Raw genomic sequence first — 21847 nt, 5'->3', positions numbered from 1 at the left:
TATTAATTTTCGGGATCTGAGTGTTGCTGGCCAGGCCAGCATTTATTCCCCATCCCTAATTGCCCTTGAGAAGGTGATGGTGAGCCACCTTCTTGAACAACAGCAGTCCTTCAGACTGCTGTTGGGCTGGGAGTTCCAGGATTTAGATTCAGCAATGGTGCCAAATCAGGACAGTGTGCTCCCATGTGTCTACTGTCCTTGACCTTCTTAATGGTTGAGGTCACAGCTTTGGAGGTGCAGTCAGAGTAGCCCGCAGTGCATTCTGTAGATGGTACATATTGCAGCCTCTGTGCTCCATCACTCTCCTGATTTGTGCCCTTTGGATGATGGAAGGTGTTGGGGTGTCAGAATGTGAGTCACTCATCCCAGGATACCTAACCCCCAACCTGTTCAGATTGCCTCGGTATTTATGTGGCTGGTCCATTTGAGTTTCTGGTCAATAGTGGCCCCTGGATATTGATGGTGGGGAACTCGGCAATGGTGACATCCTTGAAAGTCAAGGGTAGGTGGTTAGATTCTCTCTTGTCAGAGATTGCCCGGCACTATCGTGGTGTAGATATTGCTTGCCACTTGATCAGCTTGTGTCTGAATGTTGTCTTGCTGCCTGCAGGCTTGGGCTGCTTAATTTGCTGAGGAGTTGTGAATGGAATGGAACATTGTTCAAACAGGAACTGTCCATTTCCCTCCACAGATGCTGCCCAACCCTCTGAGTTCCTCCAGCAGTTTGTTTTTTTGCTAAAACCTGTCTACTCCTGGGTGACACCCAATCACCAATTTGTGACCTCGGTTAATAATAACCAGCTAAGACCAATCAGCCCTTCTTGCCCTTGCATATCCCTAATACTTACTTGGCCCCATTACAGTTCAGTTCCAATTAATTTTTTTTCCAAAATGTTTATCCTTCTATTTAAAAGCCATTAGGTACAGAACATGCTGCTATTTGCAGTGGATGATTGCACATCTACAGGGAAACTTGAGAGCCGGTCATTAATATAGCATTTTAATTTCAATAGTATGGATGGAATTTTGGTTTTAGAACATAGAACAGTGCAGCACAGAACAGGCCTCTTGGCCCACAATGTTGTGCCAACATAGCTAATCCCTCCTACCTAGAGAACGCCTATATCCCTCTATTTTCCTCTCATTCATGTGCCCATCCAAGCCCCTCTTAAAAGCCCCCAATGAATTTGCCTCCACCACCCTATCAGGCAACGCATTCCAGGCATCCACCACACTCTCAGTAAAAAAAATTACTCCTCATGTCTGTTCTGAACCTACCCCCTCTCACAAATGCATGCCCTTTGGTATTAGATCGCTCAATAATGGGAAAAAGATACTGCTTGTCCACCCTATCTATGCCCCTCATATTTTATACACTTCCAACAGATCACCCCTCAGCCTCCACCGCTCCAGAGAAAAGAGGCCAAGTTTGTCCAGCCTCTCCTGATAGCACATGCCCTCTAATCCAGGCAACCTCCTCTGCACCCTCTCTAAAGCCTCAACATCCTACAGTGAGGTGACCAGAATTGCACGCAATACTCTAAATGCGGCCTAACCAGAGTTCTATAGAGATGCATCATAACATCTTGACTCCTGTACTCAATACCTCGATTAATAAATGCAAGCATTCCATAAGCCTTCTTAACCACCCTGTCTACCTGTGTAGCCACTTTCAGTGAGTCATGGATTTGCACCTCAAGGTCTCTCTGCTCTTCAACATTGTTAAGGGTCTTGCCCTTAAGAGTGTACTGCCTCTTGATATATTTATCTAACTATAATTCATTACTACCATCGGGAAGGAGGTACAGGAGTCTGAAGACCCACACTCAACGATTCAGGAACAGCTCCTTCCCCTCCGCCATCAGATTTCTGAACAGTCCATGAACCCACAAACACCACCTCGTTATTCCTTTTATTTTTGCACTGTTTATTTAGTTTTGTAATTTTCTGTCTTTGCACTGTACTGCTGCCACAAAACAAATTTCATGTTATATAATAAATCAGGTTCTGATTCTGAGATGGATTCAGATTGAAACATACTCAGTTAATAAAAAAGAAAAGGTGATAATTAAATAGTGTAACCAAGGAAATGGAATAGTGGGGAAAGAATTGTGCCCATTCCTGTGAATGTATTTGATTTGGGGCACATATTGAAGTCCCGTCCATTATGATACTTGATTAAGCTCTTCCCGTCCAGATTCACCACCAACACCGGTGTCATATCCCTGTCCTGTTTTACAAATGCAGTGATGTAATCGGCCTGCACGATGATGGCATCATCATCTGGGCTGAAGCTGCACCGTAGCACTGAGGGTGTGCCACACAGTCAGAGGAGCCCTTTTACCGGTGAGACAATATACCTGGAACCCACCCTTCTGTGGCCACAAATGGAGGAGTAAGATTCTGTGCCATTGTGATGCAGAAACAGCAGTACTTAGTGACAAAAAAAGCCCCAAAATGTCGTGACTTTTAACCTTAGTAATTACCTCACAGTTCGACAAGGAATACATCACATGGAAGATTGCTTGATTTAAAGTGACCAGCCCCCCAGGAGGTTGCTTTTATGTCTTAATAATCAGCCCCTGTATTCTTTGTTAATATAAAAATGAGTTGCCAGCAGTTCCCCAGCACAGATTGGATCAGTCAGCTGACAACTGCAGCTCACAGACCCATGATGATCTGGTTAATGGATGGGGCTCTTGGCCACCAGTAGTCACGGAGGCGATTGGCTCATGTGAGTGGGGGAGATCTGTTTATGCCCCCTCCCTTTCTGTCCCCTTTTCCCCCAGCGCCCATCTCCTGTACCCCCCCCCCCCCCAAGTCTCTGTACGACTGTTGTGGGGAGATCCCTTTAATGGCACTGTCAAAAGAGATGGTGCAATCATTGCTCCTGCCCAGAAGGTGACGGTGTGTGTGAGAGGTGCAGGTGGGGTTTTAACGCTTCTTGAAGGGAGTACACCATGGTGATAGAACATAGAACACAACAGCAGAGTACAGGCCCTTTGGCCCAAATGTTGTGCCGACATTTTATTCTGCTATAAAATCTATCTAACCCTTCCTTCCCACATAGCCCCCTATCTTTCTATCATTCATGTGTCTATCTAAGAGTCTCTTAAATGTCCCTAATATATCTGCCCCCACAACCTCTGCCGGCAGTGCGTTCCACGCACCCACCACTCTCTGTGTAAAAATCTTACCCGTGACATCCTGCTTATACCTTCCTCCAATCACCTTAAAATTATGTCCCCTCGCGTTAGCCATTGTTGCCCTGGGAAAAAGTCTCTGACGGTCCACTGATGTTTTCTTAAAGCAGGGATGTCCCAGTTTTGCAAGTTTTTTTAAGACATAATTTGACAATAGCACTACAGGTTGGACTTCAAATCTGAGGTAAATCCAGTTTCAAGGCATCTAACATTTGGTCATCATTTTGACTTGCACCAAGGAGCCTGGGAAGAGTTAAACTGAACTATCGTCGAATCTCAACCTCGTTAAATCGAGCTGCTCAGACCCTGGGGACTCCAATTAGTAGAGGCTTAATATCTTCAGTTTAATTAAAATGCACTGAACAACCCTTGTACTGTGGCTTTCGTTAACAACACTAGGAGACATAATTATTGGAGTTTGTCTCCATATAACTCACCATTCTTGAGGATTAGCCAATTTGATATTTAAACATTTCCTATTTTTATACAATAAAATTACTGATGTGGTGAAACATTTCTTATTAACAGAACTAGAGTATGTTTTTATTTTACATCAGAGGAAAACAGGGGTGAAGGTCTTAATTATGAATTGGACACCTCGGCACAGTGTCTCAACGGGTGACAGGCGAGTCGGTGTGTACACGTGCACCTCAGAGTCGAGAGGTTGTCGATTCTCACACTGCCAGCACCAGGAAAACCTGTACTCTTGTTTTTAGTTGGATAAAATGTTACAGTGAGGCCCCAACTATCCACTGACACATTTAAAAGGCTCTTAGACCCATGAATGTGCAGAGAGTGGGGGCGGGATATGGACGTGTAGGCAGAAGGGAATAGTTTAGTTAGGGGTTTTATTATTAGTTTCGGCGCAACATCGTGGGCTGAAGGGCCTGTTCCTGTGCTGTACTGTTCTATGTTCTATGTAAACTCTCCCCTCTGTGGACTCTGTCTACACTTCTCGCTGCCTCAGTGAAGCAGCCAACATAATCCAAGACCCCACCCACCCCGGACATTCTCTCTTCTCCCCCCCCCCCCCCCCATCGGACAGAAGATACAAAAGCCCTGAAAGCATGTACCACCAGGCTCAAGGACAGCTTCTATCCCGCTTTTATAAGACTATGGAACGGACCTCTTGTACGATAAGATGGACTCTTGACCTCACAATCTACCTCGTCATGGCCCTTGCACCTCATTGTCTGCCTGCACTGCACTTTCTCTGTAACTGTAACACTTTATTCTGCATTCTGTTATTGCTTTTCCCTTGTACTACCTCAATGCACTGATGTGATGAAATGATCTGTATGAATGGCATGCAAAACAAAGTTTTTCACTGTACCTCGGTACATGTGACAATCGTAGACCAATTTATCTTGGTCAGCATGGGCAAGTTGAACCAAAGGGTCTGTTCCTGTGCTGTACTGTTCTATGTTCTATGAATATGGTCTTCAGGGACAAGCCTTGTGCTTATTGCCTGTCCTTACTTGCTCTTGACAAGATGGTGGTGAGCCATCTCTCGAACCCCTGCAATCTGTGTGGTGAAGCTGCTCCCACAGTGCAGCTGGGGAGGGAGTTCTGGAATTTAGACACACCAATAATGAAAAGACGGTGATGTTTTTCCAAGTCAATGTTGTCTGTGACATGGGGTGGAACCTGCAGGTGGTGATGGTCCCTTGTACCTGCTGCCCTGTTTCCCCCTTGATGATAGCAGTCACAGGTTTAGGTTTGAGTTGTTGATCCACCCATGGTGCTGTGGTACTAAAATTGTCAACCTCACCAGAAAATTCTTAGGACATCTGTGAAATGAAGCCTGATCTGCAGTACAGGTAATATAACATAAAAACAGACAAGGTTTTTCTTCTCCCCCATGCATTCATCTGTTTTCTGGCTCAACCCGAAACGTCGACTGTTTATTTCCCTCCATAGATGTTGCCTGACCTGCTGAGTTCCTCCAGCATTTTGTGTGTGTGTGTGTTGCCCCAGATTCCAGCATCTGCAGAATCCCTTGTGTCTCCGATGTTCAAAATACTCAACAGGCAGGGCAGCATCAATGCGGAGAGAAGCAGGGTTAGATAAGATATCTTTATTAGTCACATGTACATCGAAACACACAGTGAAATGCATCTTTTGCATAGAGTGTTCTGGGGGCAGCCCGCAAGTGTCACCACGCTTCCGGCGCCAACATAGCATGCCCACAACTTCCTAACCCGTACGTCTTTGGAATGTGGGAGGAAACCGGAGCACCCGGAGGAAACCCGTGCAGACACAGGGAGAACGTACAAACTCCTTACAGACAGCAGCCAGAGTTGAACCCGGGTCACTGGTGCTGTAATAGCGTTACGCTAACCGCGACACTACTGTTTTTGCCCTAATGTGTCAGGTCAATGACTTTTCATCAAAGTCAATATCGTTCTCGTTGCAGTTCGATTAGCTGGAAGAGTTGGAGCTGACTGACCACCACCACTTGCAGGTTCCTCACACGAGAAAGTAGGAGCAGGAGGAGGCCACTCGGCCCCTCAAGCCTGCCCTGCCATTCAGTGTCATCATGGCTGACCTATGCTGGCCTCAGCTCCCATTCTGTGCCAGTTCTCCACAGCCCTCAATTCCCAGATCTTTCAAATATTTTTCTATCTCCACTTAAGTATATCCGATGATCCAGCCTCCACCACCCTCGGGGACAGAGATTTCCGGAGATTCACTCCCCTCTGAGAGAAGGGATTTCTGCACACCTCAGTTTTAAATGACCGGCCCATTATTTTGCAGCTATGTGTCCTTGTTCATGATTCTCCCATTGGTGAAAATATCTCAGCATCTACCTTGCCAAGCCCCCTCAGGATGTTACACGTTTGTACAAGATCACCCCTTATTCTTCCAGACTCCAAGGAATACCAACCAAGTCACTTAGCATTCCAATTTGGATTTATATCACCATTGCTTCACCATCATTGGGTCTAAATCTTGGAGCTCCCTCCCCATAGCTCTGTGGAAGCATCTTCACCAGAGGAATTGCAGCAGTTCAAGAAGGTGGCTCATCCCCACCTTGTCAGGGTGCACTAGGGATGGGCAGGAAATGCTGGTCTTGCTGGTGACACCCCCCACATCCCAGAGCAAAAGGATAGTCACATGCTACAAATGATTGAGATACGAGGGACTGCAGATGCTGCAATCCGGAGCAACAAATGTTCAGGAGGAACTCAGCAGGTCAGGCAGCATCTGTGGGGGGAAGGAAATGGTTGACGTTTTGGGTCAAGATCTTTTTTGGGTCTGCCCACCCAAATGTCCTGGTCAATAGAGTGCTCTCAATGCTATAAAACGGGTTATGAGGCCTTTAACTCATTGCTGCTTGTGGGAGCTTGCTGTGCACAAATTGTCTGCCAGGGTGCCATAGACACTGCTGTAACAATATTTCAAAGTTTGTTCACGCTGAGGTGCATTGAGCTGCCCTGTCAGATGGGAAGAGCCCACATAATTGTGGTTATTTCTCTCTCAAGGGCAAATCATATGGGAAGAGAAAAATATTTATTAACATAAGGAAGCAAAGGCTAGATAAGCACAAGAGGGAGAAGGGGATAGAAGATTCTGATGGATGAAGAATGATGGCGCATAAATGCTAGCAGGAGAAAGATGGGCAGAATGGCTAGTATCTACATAAATTCATGTGACCAGCAGTCCCTGGACAGGAGCTTGAATATAAGTTCTTCAGTATTTAACTAGGGAGCATTTGAAACTGATGAACTACTACGAAGGGGGAAAGATAATGTTAAATCCCCTCAGAGCAGAGTTGAAAAATAGCACTGATGGAAAAATATATACTTAAGACCATAAGGTAAAGGAGAAAATTAGGCCATTCAGCCCATCGAGGCTCTGCCATTCAATCATGGCTGATTTTTCTTTCAACCTCATTCTCTTGTCTTCTCCCCATAACCATTAACCCCCACCCCCCCTCACCAATCAAGAACCTATCAATCTGTGCCTTAAATACACTTACATACTTGAAAGCTTTTGTGCTAAATATTTCAGAAATATGCACTTGTAACAAGGAATAGGTTTAAGAGGCATGGACATTGTTTTTAAATAAATGGTGCTGATTCCAAACTGGTTGCAATAGTGCATCGGTTTCTATCAAGGTTCTGGTCAGATTTTTCAGTATGAAGAGATGGGGAACTTCTTCACTCAGAGGGTGGTGTGAGTGTGGAACGAGCTGCCAGCAGAAGTGGTGGATGAGGGTTCAATTGTAACATTTAAGAGAAGCTTGGATAGGTACATGGATGAGAGACATATGGAGGGCTATGGTCCGGGTGCAGGTAGATGGAACTAGGCAGAAAACCAGGCCAGCATGGACTAGATGCGCCAAAGTGCCTGTTTTTGTGCTGTAGTGCTCTATGACTCTATGAAAGGGGAACTATTCAGGAAAGTGACTTCTTGGAAAGCTCCCAGGTATGTATCCGTGCTTACACTTTAACCGTCAAGACTGCTGTCAGTTCTCAAGGTCCCAAGGCTGGGTTGATTGCACCTGATCGAGTAGCTTTGAACCTTTCTGTCAACTCATCCCTGGCGACCCCGCTCCCCAGACACAATTGGTGTCGCACAGAGAGACCTGCATTTACGTAGCATAAATCCTTTCAGATCATCCCAAAGTATTTTACCACAAAGAAACTCCTTTGGGAACTATTGGAGTATAGAAAATATAGCAGCCAATTGCACTAATCAATGATAATAACATAGCAGAGTGGGTCCATCACTGAAATGGTATCCAGGGCAACAGTTACTCTCAATGGTTTTTATGTATCTTACAATAAGGTAACTCAATGAAGGAGATATTCAACTCCAATAACCCAGTACTGGGTTCAACCCATTCTAAACTGTAGTTGTGGAAGTTAAGTGGTAGTAAAGTTAACCATGGAGCACAATAGCATCATAATCTTTGAATTCCTTTGTCCCAAATTCTGATGGGCATGTTGGTCTCTTCATTTTAAATTGTAGCACTTCTGTTTCATTGTTATATATTGATTGATCAGAACTACTGCTCAGATTTCAGCTGCCATTCCTTTGGTCATCAGCCCTCTTATCTCTTTTTGTCAAATTCTGATAAGGTTCAGTTAGATTTTTTTTTTGTGTAGTAATCACGGTCCATAAATGCAAGTTGTTGTTGAATTAAGGCAGGCTGCTAGGGAAGGAACCGAGAAGGTAGACCCGGCTAAAGTTAATAAATCTTATCAAAAGCAAGCCACACAGACACATTTCACCGCTTGCTGTTTATCAGCACTCTTGTTTCCTGTAGATCAGGTTATGTGCTGTGTTGTAAGTGAGCTAAGAGTCTGGTGTGCTGACAGAGAACCATCACACTACTAATCCTTGCTCACGTGATGTCTTTGGGGAAAGGGACAATTTATCAAATGTTTTCGAAGCTGCCAGAAACTTTTCGCCACAGATGAATTTGATTTGAAGGATTGTATTTTCTCTGTTGGGATCCATTCAACAATTTTTTTTGGTTTTGATCCGAAAGTAATCAGTTTTTAGCTGACACCAAACTTGGCTGTGGCCTGCTGGCACACAGTGCTAGCATTAAGTGTACCAAGGTCAACAGTAGCACAGGCTACTCTGTGCCTGAGCAGTGTATGTAAGCCGTGGCCTTCATCTGCAGATCTTTCTGCTTGTCTTTCTTCCTTACTGTGCCTATTCAGAGCAGGTCTGGCTTGTAGCAGGGCCTACACTGCAAACAGGGGCTAGGCCTGCATTTACGCATCTGCTCCTAAACCTCTGGTCTGTCTGGGCTGGATTTGAAGCCAGTTTTATAGGTGAAAGGTCAATAGTTTCAGTAACGCTCAGGTTTCCAATGTCAACCCAAAGTACCTCTTCTAACCTTTTGTTTCCAGGTGAGTCATGGAGACCCTTCAGCCCATTGAGTCCATGCTAACTGTCGAGCACCCATTTACACTAATCCCAATTTTTTTTTATTCTCCCCACATTTGGATGAACTCCCCCTAGGTCCTACCACCCATCTACACACTAGGGGCAATTTACAGCAGCCAATTAACCTACCTACCTACACACCTTCGGGATTTGTAGAGTTCAAGATGTCTCGCACCCCAGACATTGTCCCCCATTCTGTCAGGCAGAAGACACAAAAGCTTGAAAACGCCTACCACCAGGCTCAAGGACAGCTTCTATTCCAATGTCATAAGACTCTTGAATGGACCTCTTGTACATCAATGATGAACTCTTAACCTCACAATCTACCTCATTATGGCCCTTGCACCTTATTGTCTGCCTGAACTGCACTTTCTCTGTAACACTTTATTCTGTATTCTGTGTTTGTTTTTCCCTTGTACTACCTCAATGTACTTGTGTTTTGAATGAGCTGATCGGATAGCTTGCAAAACTAAGTTTTTCCACTGTATCTCAGTACATGGTACTCTGGTACATGGTACAGAACTCTGGTTCGACCACACTTGGAGTATTGTGTTCAGTTCTGGTCGCCTCATTATAGGAAGGATGTGGAAGGTTTAGGGAGGGTGCAGAGGAGATTTACCAGGATACTGCCAGGATTGGAGAGCATGTCTTATAAGGATAGGGGATTGGAGAGCATGTCTTATAAGGATAGGTTGACCGAGCTAGGGCTTTTCTCTTTGGAGAGAAGGAGGATGAGAGGTGACTTGATAGAGGTGTACAAGATGATAAGAGGCACAGATTGAGTGGATAGTCAGAGACTTTTTCCCAGAGCAACGAGGGGACATAATTTTAAGGTGATTGGAGGAAGGTATGGGGGGGCTGTCAGAGGTAGGTTTTTTACACAGAGAGTGGTGGGTGCGTGGAACACACTGCCGGCAGAGGTTGTGGGGGCAGATACATTAGGGACATTTAAGAGACTCTTAGATAGACACATGACTGATAGAGAAATGGGAGGGAAGGGTTAGATAGATTTTAGAGCAGGATAAAATGTCGACACAACATCGTGGGCCGAAGGGCCTGTACTGTGCTGTGGTGTTCTATCTATGTGACAATAATAAACCAGCCAATTCCAAAAGGGAACTTGTAAGTGCTTGAAAGGACGAGATTTATAGGGCTATGGAGAGAAGGAACTCAGTGGGTTGAACAATTACCTTCCGTACTTTAACTTTTTTTGTCATTAAGTTTTGGGTGAAGTTGCCGTGGCTGAGTGACTTGATCAAGTAACAGCCGCATAGATCTAAATGGATCAAACTCCAACAGACTTATAAATATCAAAAGCCAACGTAGGCATCGGCAGCTGATGCTGCAACCCAGCACCTGGATAAGTGAATCTGATAGTGTGGGACAGAGAGAGTCCATCGCAAGCACCAGAAAGCACTGATTACAGTGAAGTGGGCTTCCATGATTGACTACAGTCTAGGTGGGAATTGCAGCACACCTGTCCCTTAATTTTGACATGTGCAATATCTTGCTTCTGTTTGCTGAGTTCCACTTGTGTCTGGTTACAGGAGCTTCAAAGAAGAGCAATGAAGACATCGTGAAGGATCTGTCAGACATGAGTAGTGACGATGCAGAGCAGGATGAAGATGACGAGTTGTCTTTTGAAGATGAATCAGACGGTACGTTATATGGAAATTATTTAGCAACTTCAGCCAAGAAACATGATAAAGAGTGTGGATTTTTCATCTTGGAGTGTGCTGTTTGCATTTCCTGATACCTTTATTTGTCGGGGAGATTTGGACTGAGCTGGTAAGCGTGGCAATTATTGTTCATCCCCATTGTTCCTTGTTTGACCACTTCAGAGGGCAGTTAATGGTCAACAGTGGCTCTGAAGTCACAGATTGAGCAAAGACAGAAATACTAACCACGGCGCAACAGCCCCAGCCACCCGGGTTCGATCCTGACCTCAGCTGCTATCTGTGTGGAGTTCTCCCTGTGACCGCATGGATTTCCCCCGAGTGCTTCAGTTTCCTCCCACGTCCCACAAGTGTGTAGTTTAGTAGGTTAAATGGCAACTGTAAATTGCCCCTTGTGTGTAGGTGAGTGTTAGAATCAGGGAGGAATTGATAGGAATGTGGGGAGAATGAAATGGGTTAGGGTGAGGTTAGTGTGAATGTGTGGTTGATGGTCAGTGTAGACTCAGTGGGCCAAAGGGCCTTTTTCTATCTGTATCTCTCAATGACTCTTTTCCCTTCCCTGAAGGACATTACAAAAATCCGGTAGTTTCCTGGGCACCATACCAACACTAGTTTTTCTCTTTAGATTTACATAAGAGTTATACAGCACAGAAACAGGCCCTTCGGCCCAAAGGGTCCATGCTGACCAAGATGCCCCATTTACTCAAATAATTGAATTTAGTTTTCCCTGATGCCGTGATTGGGATTCCATCGTGTCTTTGAACCATCTATGTGGCCTGCCTCTTCACTAAACCTTCCTTCATTATTTTGGGATGTATCTGGCACTGTTCAGGCCAGCAGTCATTGGCCATACCTAAATGTCCTTGAGAAGGTGATCAAGAGCCACCTCCTTCAACTGGCGCCGTCCTGCTGGTGAAGGCAGGGTGGGGAGTTCCGCTAGTTTAGACCCAGCAACAATGGAGGAACAGCAACATCTTTCCAAGTCAGGGCGGTGTGCGAAGAGGGGAACATTGTACCCGCTGCCTTTGTCCTGTTAGTAGAGGTCACAGTTTTGGGAGATGCTGTTGGAATACCCTGGGCAAGTAAGTTGAGGGGTACATTTCAGATGAGAGAGTCTGGAGCCTCAGTGTGCCATAGGAGGTGGGGATGAAGATTGAGAGTGGTGGACGGCCAACCAGTCAAGTAGACTGTGTGGCCTTAGAATGCTGTTGAGCTTCTTAATTGTTTCAGGAGCTGTGAGTGAAGGTTATTCCGTCACTCTCCAGCACACCCTATGGTTAATATTGGAGTCTTGGAGTAATAGTGCGGGATAGCTATACGAGTTTCTCCTATTACGTTTATTGGATTACAGTTTTTTAATATGCGAGCAATTAGTTTTCACTCCTTGCCTGTGCAATGGGATAAATATTGAGAGAGAAAGCTTTGACAGGGATGAGAGCGAGAGGGAGTGTATGGTAATTTCATAATTTTCAAATGAGCCAGTTAAACCATCTCATTTATAAAATAATTTATGTAGTTTATCATTTATAGCGTATAATTTATAATAACTGTATAAGTGCTTGGTAGAGAAAGCTTTGACAGAAGAGAGTCATGCATGTAAATCTGAGGCCCTTCCCACAACAGTTGGGGGATTTACTACAGATATATCGAGCGCTGTGGGACTGTAGCCGGAATACTGCAGGCAGGTCTGGTCTCCCTACCTACAGCAAGGATATCTTTGTGATAGCGGGTGCAATGAAGGTTCCTCAGATTGAATCTCTGGATGTGCAGATCACCCAGTGAAGAGAGATGAAGTAGATTGGGTGTCACGTGAGCGCTTTCCTCTACAAAGTGTTCTTTCGGAAGAAAGGCAAAGGGCAAGATGACATTAATAGAATGAGGGCTTTACACAGCAATGAATAATACAGACAAAAAGAAAGAAGGATCCTTACACAGCCAATTGTCTTCCAACCGATCCTACGCCTACTCTGCTCGTCGGGGACTCCTGCAGGTCGACGACAGGCTTAGGTTCTTAATCTACCAGGCACCAGTCGCGACCCTGGTCCTCGGTGAAGTCCGAAGGAAAACCCCAGCGCCCTTACATGTGCAGTAAAGAACGTTCTTATCTCCAACTTCACCTCACACTCCTGATAACTGGACACTGCAGGGTTGGCAGATGCTGTTTACAATATACTTGCACGAGTAAGTCATAGTTACAAGAGATCACACCATTGTTCTAGTAAATCTGGTTAGTATGCACAAGACTAATAGCTAACCCTTTAAATAACACTGGATTGGGAGAAAGAGGTGAACTCATTGAACTATGCAATATTCTAATGGGGCTTGAAAGGGTAAATGCAGGAATTATTTTTCCCCTAGCAGCCATGTTTAAAACCAGGGCTCACAGTTTCATAATAAGAGATTGTGCATTCTGGACAGAGATCAGAAGAAATTTCTTCACCCAAAGGGTGGGGAATCTTTGGAATTCTCTACCAGCGAGGGCTCTGGAGGCTCAGTTACTGAGTACATTCAAGACAGAGATTGGTAGGTTTTTTATAGGATCAAGGGATTAGTGCAGGAAAAAAGATTAGCCATGATCCATTTGGATAGCAGAGTAGAACAAGGGGCTGAATGGCCTCCTGTTTCTAACATTCTTATTTTCAAGATAAGAAAAGGCATTGGACTTTCAGGTCCGTCGTTTCCTGTTTGGATGCAGCTTAAAGACTATTTTTAGTACATGTCAGTTAATCAGGTTCTCTTATCAGGGGAGCTTGCAGCCACTTGTATATTTCTGCATCTGTGCCTGTACTTATAACCGTCAGGACTGTTGTCAGTTCTCAAGGGCCCAGCCATGGGTTGACTGGGACTGATTGAGTGGCCTTGACTCTTTCCATGGACCCGGCACCAATCTCATATCGGGCAACCCTTTTTGTCAACCCAATTTAGAAGGATGTGGCTGGGACTCGAGGGACTGGGTTACAGAGAGAGGTTGAGCAGGTTGGGACTTCTTTCGTTGGAACGTAGGAGAATGAGGGGTGACTGAGTCATCAGAAGGTTTAGTGAACCTGCCATCCACCAACCCCTCACGATAGAGTCATAGAGCAGCACATCACGGATACAGGCCCTTCGGCTCAACGAGTTCATGCCGACCATGGTGCCGACCCAGCTAGTCCCAATTTCCTGCGTTCGGCTCATATCCCTCTAAGCCCCGCCCCTCCATGTACCTATCCAAGTGCTTCTTAAATGATACTATTGTACCTGCCTCATCCACTTCCTTTGGCAGCTCGTTCCATATACTCACCACCCTCTGCGAGAAAAAGTTGTCCCTTTTAAATCTTTCCCCTCTCGCCCTAAACCTATGTCCCCTCGATTTGGACTCCCCTACCCTGGGGAAAAGACTGTTACCGTCCACCTTATCCATGCCTCTCATAATCTTAAACACTTTTATAAGGTCGCCCCTCATTCTCCTACGTTCCAAGGAATAAAGACCCAGCCTGGCCAACCCCTCCCTGTAACTCAGACCTTCTGTTCCCTTCCACTCCCTTCAGGATACCATTTCACACTTCTTTGCACCTTCATTGACTTTGATGTAACTCCATTCTTAAGCTCCTTTCCCAGCTCAGCCAGTACTTATTGACTGCAATGTCCAGCTATCAAGGAGGCAGAAGAGGTGGTTGGCAGCGCTCGGCAAGATAATGAGCCTGCTGACTGGAAGGCAGCCAAGAGAAACCTTCCCATCAAGTGGGAGGGCACCCTAGTGCCAATCCACTTACTTTTTTTAAATGATCTGGTTTAAGTAAATCAATAAAAATAACAACCTGTGGAAGAAAAGACACGGTAGAGTCAAACGAGCGATTTATCCTAAATTAATCTGTGAAAAATATTCCCAAGAATTGGCACTGAAGTAAAACCTAAATCATACACCTAATAAATTAGAATGAGTGCTTTAGGACTTCCCTTCAAATGTGCCCACATTCCTTTAGCGAGTGTATAATTAATAGCGATAAGTTACTTTGGAGTTGACCACTTTTCCAACAGACATATTTCAAAAGTGAGATCTTATCAATAGTGTAGGGTCAGTAAGGTGCCATAAAACGTTGCTATCTGCCCTGTACGGTCAGACTATACTTACAAGTATTCCAGTGAATTTAGATCTATTTTTCCTTTTCATATTTAACGTTGTGCTTCCTGAGTGATTAATCCGGCTGATTCATTAAGTGCTCTATGGTTCAGATTCAGTAATAGTGCTGGCAAATTGCCAATTAATTTGTGACTTTTCAAGGTCCATTTAGATATGTGCTTGAGCAGTTGAGAAGCAAAAAACCACAGATGTTGGAAACCTGGAATAAAAGCTCCCGAGAAAAGCAGGCTCCTGATGGAAGGACGACATTCTGAAACGTTAACACTTGCTTCCCTTTCTACAGATGCTGCCTGACCTGCTGGGTGTTTCCAGCATTTTCTGACTTTACAGTTTCTGAGGGTGTCATTTATTGCATCCGGTGCTCCCGGTGCGGCCTCCCCTACGTTGGTGAGACCCGACATAGATTGGGTGACCGCTTCGTCCAGCACCTTCGTTCCGTCTGCTGCAAGAGCAAGAATCTCCCCGCGACCAGCCACTTCAATTCCACATCCCACTCCCATACTGACATGTCTGTCCTTGGCCTCCTCTACTGCCATGTTGAGGCCAGACACAGGTTGGAGGAACAACACCTCATATTCTGCCGTGGTAGTCTCCAACCTATCGGCTTCAACATACATTTCTCTAACTTCCGGTCACCCCTCCCCTCTCCCCGCCCCCCATCTTTTTATTCCTGCCCATCTATTCCCCATCTCCTTCCCTTTATTCCGTGGTCTCTCCTACCGGATTCCTCCTTCTTCAGCCCTTTGCCTCTCCTACCTAGCACCTCTCAGCTTCTTACATCTCCCCCCTCCCCCACACACCTACCTTCCCCCCTCACCTGGACTCCCCTATCACCCGCCAGCCTGTGCTCCTCCCCCTCCCTCCACCTTCTCATTCTGGCTCATGCCCACTTCCTTTCCAGTCCTGATGAAGGGTCTCGGCCCGAAACGTCGACTATTTATTCCCCTCCATCGATGCTGCCGAGTTCCTCCAGTAGTTCGTGTGTGTTGCTTCTGATTTTTGCACGCAGCTTCATAGGCATTCAGTTCTCAGCTGTGAAATATTAACTGAATAAAATGTTGAATTCTCCAACTTTAGGTAACTCGCCCTTTATTTCCATTGATATGAAAACCGGCGATTTCTGTATATCATCATATTGTCTCAGTTTTTCTCTTCCTGATTTTTGTAGAGTGTTGGCTGCTGAACATGTCCCACAGCCTTACTGTTAGCAACACCTCACACAGACAAAGAAGATTAATCTTATCACAATTGCAACTTAACCTCTATATTAACTTATTTGGTCTCACCCAATCGGATATACTACCTTTGTTCTACCCATCTCCTCCCCCACTTTCTGCTACCTAAACCAAACCTGTTTTCTTTCTTTCCCAGTTCTGCTAAAGATCCCCAGACCTGAAACATTAACGGTTTCTCTTACCACAGATGCTGCCTGACCTGCTGAGTATTTCTAACATCTTCTGTTTTTATTCCAATTTCCAATTAAATAGTTTAATGAACTACAAGATTGAACTACGAAATATATTAGTAATAGATGCTGGCATAGGGTAAACAAAACAATATTATTCATAGCTCCTAGATAACAGAGTGGGGAAAGGTATTGTGTGTGACAGTAAACCTCCTAGCTGGTCTCACCTCCTTTACTCTTTGTAAACTTAAGGTCATCCTAAACTCTGCAGCCTTTGTCCCATTCTCCTTCCGTTCAAAATTCTTGACCATGTTTGAAGATTGCTCCAAGGTCTTGCCTGTATGTTTTCCTTAACCGCTAATACTCTCTGAGGTGTCTGTGTTCCTCCAACTCTGGCCAACCATGGCTTCCCAAATTTAATCATTCCCCAATTGGGAGCATTCCTTCAGATGCCGAGGTGTCGTCTCTCCACTCCTTAAAACCGACTTCCTTGAGTTGTGCCCGTCATTGTGTTTGGAGACTGCAGATGCTGCCTGACCCGCTGGGTTCCTCCAGCTTTTTATTGATCCATTGTATTTGTTTGACTAAACTCCCGAGTATCCCCTTGAGATGTTTTGCTACATTGAAGGTGCTATATAAAGAGAACTTCTGCTTTTTTGTAGTTCTGACACATACAGGTCATCAAGTTAGAATTTCCAATCCGTTCCAGGTTGGCTTACCTCAGCTGGAGGCAACATTAGTCAGTATAATTGTCCCCAACACCTCCCTCAGTTCAAAGACAGAGTTTTGATCTGGGGATCTCAGTCCATTAATCCACTACCAGGGAATCTAAGGAAGAGTGAGCAATGGGATATAGAGAGAATTAGTCCTGTGTGATATTAATATTTTCTAATTATTTTTAATCTGAATTCTTCACAGATAACGATGAAGTTGCTGTAAAGCCCAGTCGTGCTGTTGCGAAGATGTCACGTTCTGAGTTGGAGTCACTTGTAGAAGGAGATGAGGATGTTGTTGAAGATCTGGATTTTTCTGATGAAGATGAATGAAGTCAGCCTATGAATCCTGGCAGCGGAGAGATTATCTGTTACTGTCCCAACACCTTGACGACTGTTGGATTCCTTCGGATTGTGCATCCTCAAAGGAGCAAGCTGACCAACTATGTCTTTGCACAGATACCAATGTGGCCCCACAAAGTACCCTCTTCCACAAAACCCATTTTAAGGGGAAGATCCCTGGAGAAATCTTTACCTGAAAAATTGTTGGAACCTTTATCATTCCCTTACCCACCATGACCCTCTGCAGAACTAAAACACCAAAAGCGAAGTGGTATTTTACAACAGTGAGGTTAATAGCAGACCAGCATCGAGCTACCAACCACAGAATAATCTGGTCATTGGAATTCCAGTTGTGAAAAGAATTCCAGGAGGCTCATCCAGAGTCAGGGAATATTGATCGCGAGGAATGATGGACCTGTGTGCATCAGACCATCGACTAAAGCCTAGCCTTTCAGTCCTGATCATTCCGCAGCGTTCGTCCGCAATCTCATTTCATTATTGTGCAGCATTTTCACACTGACCTTTCTGTATGTTGTAATCTGCCAACAGTGTTTAGTTATTTTATGTAGACAAAATAAACCAGTGGTGAAACTGTTTCACCTTGCTTTTGAGAACTTTTAGTCATCTTTTGTTTCTTTCATATTATTTTTTCCTGTTTCTTTGCGGTGTGGGCCATTCGGCCCATTGCCTGTTCTCAGAGCAGTCACATTCCCCCCAGGTATTTCCCTCTAACGTTTCCTCTCTCTCATGCCCGTCAACACTCCACCCACCTACACCAGGGGCATTTGCAGCAGCCAATTAACCCACCAACCCACACGCGAGGAGAAGCCCATGCGGTCACAAGGAGAACTTGCAAACTCCGCACAGACAGCACCGGGGGTCAGGATCGAACCTGGGTCACTGGAGCTGTGAGGCAGCAGCACTGTACATCTGTGCCACTTCTTTGCTGATGGGATATGGATGTTTCCAGTGAGGCTGCAAATGTTCCTGTGCCAAATTACCTTCAGCAAGGCAATTAAGAACTGGGGCAGACCCAGAACCACATGCAGACCAGCCAGATCTCCCTGCCTCAAGACAGCCCTAACACTTTTATCTCTTGGAGCAATCTGGTCACCACTTCTACCTTTTTATTCCTGCTTGTTTGTCAATTAATTAATTTAATTAACTAACTTTATGCTTCCCTGCAGCTTTTGTGGGATTTGGAAGAGGTCACCACCCCAGTAACTTTACCATACCCAGTGTGGTTTATTAGGTTTCATCTTGTGTCAGTGCCTCTGAGTGTACTCAGGAATCACAGGACTCGAACGAGGACCATGCAGTTGGTCGAAGTTAGATGCGAAAATTGGCTTTACCATCCAACCCTAAGAGAAATGGAACAAGACTCCAGCTCCTGTTACCATCTGGCTGAAGTTCTCTGGTGTAGAAGTTCGGTGAGGATAGATTTTCCATTATAAAACCCATCAGAATCCCAAACCCTGCCAACAGCCGTTGTCTTCAGATGGGTTTTGCAGGCAGGAATGAAGATTCATTGGTACTGCTCCAAGGGTGTGGTTGAATATTTAATCGCCCTTGCCTGGTGAGTGCACCTCCCAACAACATTGAAGAGACTTAGCACCATCCAGGACACAGCAGCCCACTTGTTCTGCAGCACTGTTCCGCCATCACTTTTTGTGTATCCATGGATGCTGCCTGACCTGCTGAGTTCCTCCAGCACCTGTTGTGTAAGATTATTACATCTCCCTCCACCCCCGCCCCCCAACCCACTACCTTCCCCCTTTCACCTGGACTCACCTATCACCTGAACTCACCTATCCCCTGCCTGCGTGTGCTCCTCCACCCCCCCCCCCCCCACCTTCTTATTCTGGCTTCTGCCCTCTTCCTTTCCAGTCCTGATGAAGGGTCTCGACCCGAAATGTCGTCTGTTCATTTCCCTCCATGGATGCTGCCTGACCTGCTGAGTTCCTCCAGCACTTCTTGTGTATTGCTCCAGATACCAACGTCTGCAGAATTTTTTGTGTCTCCACTTGTTCTGCACCTCAACCTCCACCCTACACATTAACCCCCTCCACCATCGATGCACCTACGAAAAGTACTGCAGTCACGCACCCAGGGGCTCACATGCAGCATGGTTGCTTGGGTGGAGAGCTGGGGTGGGAGTGGTAACCATGATAACACCGGCGAGAGCAACGTGGGAAGAGGAGAAATTTTTTTTTAATTTAATTTTACAAATGTTTCATGTATTGCGTCTGATTTATATGATGGAGAGACACAATAAATGAAACATTAAAGAATAAATGAAAGCTTTAAGGAACCATCATTGCAAACTCAGGAATCCAGCAATCACAGCAGTGATGGGGGAAGAGAAACTAATTCCCTTGTGTAAGGCAGCTCCGAATGTAAATTGGTGACATAACCTTAAAATTGGAGCCAAGTGATACAGGAGAGAAACCAGAGCATTTCTTCAAGCAGAAGGTAACAGGCATCCAGAACAACGCCCAGTGGTCACTTGACGCTTCCACGATTTGCAGTCACTGGACTTTATTGGGTAAGGTTGTCAAGAGATGTGGACCAACTAGGGCTCGGGCTTTTCTCTTTGGAGTGATGGAGGATGAGGAGTGACTTGATAGAGGTGTATAAGATTATGAGAGGCATAGACAGAGTGGACAGCCAGCACCTTTTCCCCAGGGCAATACCAGAGGATATCAGTTTAAGGTGAGTGGAGGAAAGTTTAGGGGAGGTGTCAGAGGTAGGTTTTTTACCCAAAGTGGTGGGTGCCTGCAACGCACTGCCGGGGGGTGGATGGAGAGGCTGATACAATAGGGTCATTGGATGGGCACATGGATGAATGGAAAATGGAGGGTTATAGGCTGTGTAGGAGGGAAAGGGTAGATTGATCATGGAGTAGGTTTTTTTAGGTTGGCACAACATCGTAGGCCAAAGGGCCTGTACTGTGCTGTACTGTTCTATGTTCTAACCGTAGGCAAATAGATATAACATGATGACGATATAATATTTATTTATTAGCCACATATACGTCAAAGCACACAGTGAAATGCATCTTCTTGCGTTACAGAGAATGTGCTGGGGGCAGCCCGCAAGTGTCGCCACGCTTCCGGCGCCAACATAGCATGCCCACAGCTCCTAACCCATACGTTTTTGGAATGTGGGAGGAAACCAGAGCACCCGGAGGAAACCCACACAGACACGGGGAGAACGTACAAACTCCTTGCAGACAGTGGTGGGAATTGAACCCGGGTCACTGGCACTGTAATAGCTTTACGCTAACCGCTACGTTACCATTGAACTATGAGGCAGTCTTTACCTAATTGAATGGGGTATAGGCCAGAGGATCTGAGTGTGGATGCTATCATCATGTTACTTCTTGGGAAACTGACCGTTTATGATACTTGTAAACAGCTGAGTTTGACACTGATTCTGTTTTAATTGATAGGGCCTTCACTGACAAGCAGCATTTGCTGCCGCCACTGCCTGCGAGAAGGCAGTGGTGAGTTGCTCCCTTCCAGCACTGCAGTCCGTCAGGTGAAGGAGCTCCCACAGTGCTGGCAGGGAGGGCGTTCCAGGATTTAGGCTCAATGGCAGTGAAGGGAAGGCCAATATATTCCCAAGTCAGGATGGTGTTTCCATAGGCCTGCTGCCTTTCTTCATGGTCAAGGCTGTGGATTTGGGAGGTGATGTCAGATGGGCCTCGGTGAGTAACTGCAGTGCGTTTTACGAGTGCAGCCGTGGTGCATCGATGGTGGAGGGAGTTAACGTTTAGGGTTGTGGGTGAGGTGCAGAACTTTGTCCTGGATGCTGTTGAGTTTCTTGAATGTCGTTGGGAGTTGCACTCATCAGGCAAGTGGAGAGTGTTTCACAACACTCCCGACATAATGAAAAAATAGAGGCAGGACTGGACTCTACAGACCTCCGAGCCTGCTCCACCATTCAGTACGACCATGTCTCATCCTCTACCTCATGACCATCGTTCTGGCTCTCTCCCCATACCTCTTGCTGCCCTTTGCTTCCAAAAATCCATTTCCTTCTTAAATATATTCAGTGACTTGGCCACAGCCCTGTGTGCTAGACCACCCATCAGGTTCACCACTAAATGAAGTCATTTTTCTCTATCTCAGTCTTAAGTGATTTACCCCATGTCCTGGGACCAAGACTCCCAGACACCCCAGCCAGAGAAACATCATCCCTGCACCCTGTCGAGCCCTGTTAATGAGACCTCCGCTCATCTTCGAAACTCCAGTGAACACAGGCCTGGTTAGAACATAGAACATTACAGCACAGTACAGGCGCTTCGGCCCACGATGTTGTGCCGACATTTTATCCTGCTCTAAAATCTATCTAACCCTTCCCTCCCACATACCACCCCATTTCTCTATCATTCATGTGGCTATCTAAGAGTCTCTTAAATGTCCCTAATGTATCTGCCTCCACAACCTCTGCCAGCAGTGCGTTCCACACACCCACCA

At 45.6% G+C, this 21847-nt stretch overlaps 1 protein-coding gene across 1 annotated transcript in view; it reads left to right on the top strand.

The window, feature by feature from the left end:
* The window catches only part of noc2l (NOC2-like nucleolar associated transcriptional repressor), a 171605-nt gene extending 153625 nt beyond the window's left edge, over positions 1 to 17980 (top strand). The window contains 2 exon segments of the mRNA XM_052039204.1: positions 10658 to 10768; positions 17230 to 17980. Of these exon segments, the coding sequence (XP_051895164.1) occupies positions 10658 to 10768; positions 17230 to 17357 (239 nt within the window). The 3' untranslated portion in view covers positions 17358 to 17980.
* Positions 17981 to 21847: the final 3867 nt, after the last annotated feature.

This window comes from Pristis pectinata, chromosome 26 (assembly GCF_009764475.1).
Source record: "Pristis pectinata isolate sPriPec2 chromosome 26, sPriPec2.1.pri, whole genome shotgun sequence".
Lineage (NCBI taxonomy): Eukaryota > Metazoa > Chordata > Chondrichthyes > Rhinopristiformes > Pristidae > Pristis > Pristis pectinata.
This window is presented reverse-complemented; position numbering and strand designations above follow the sequence as displayed.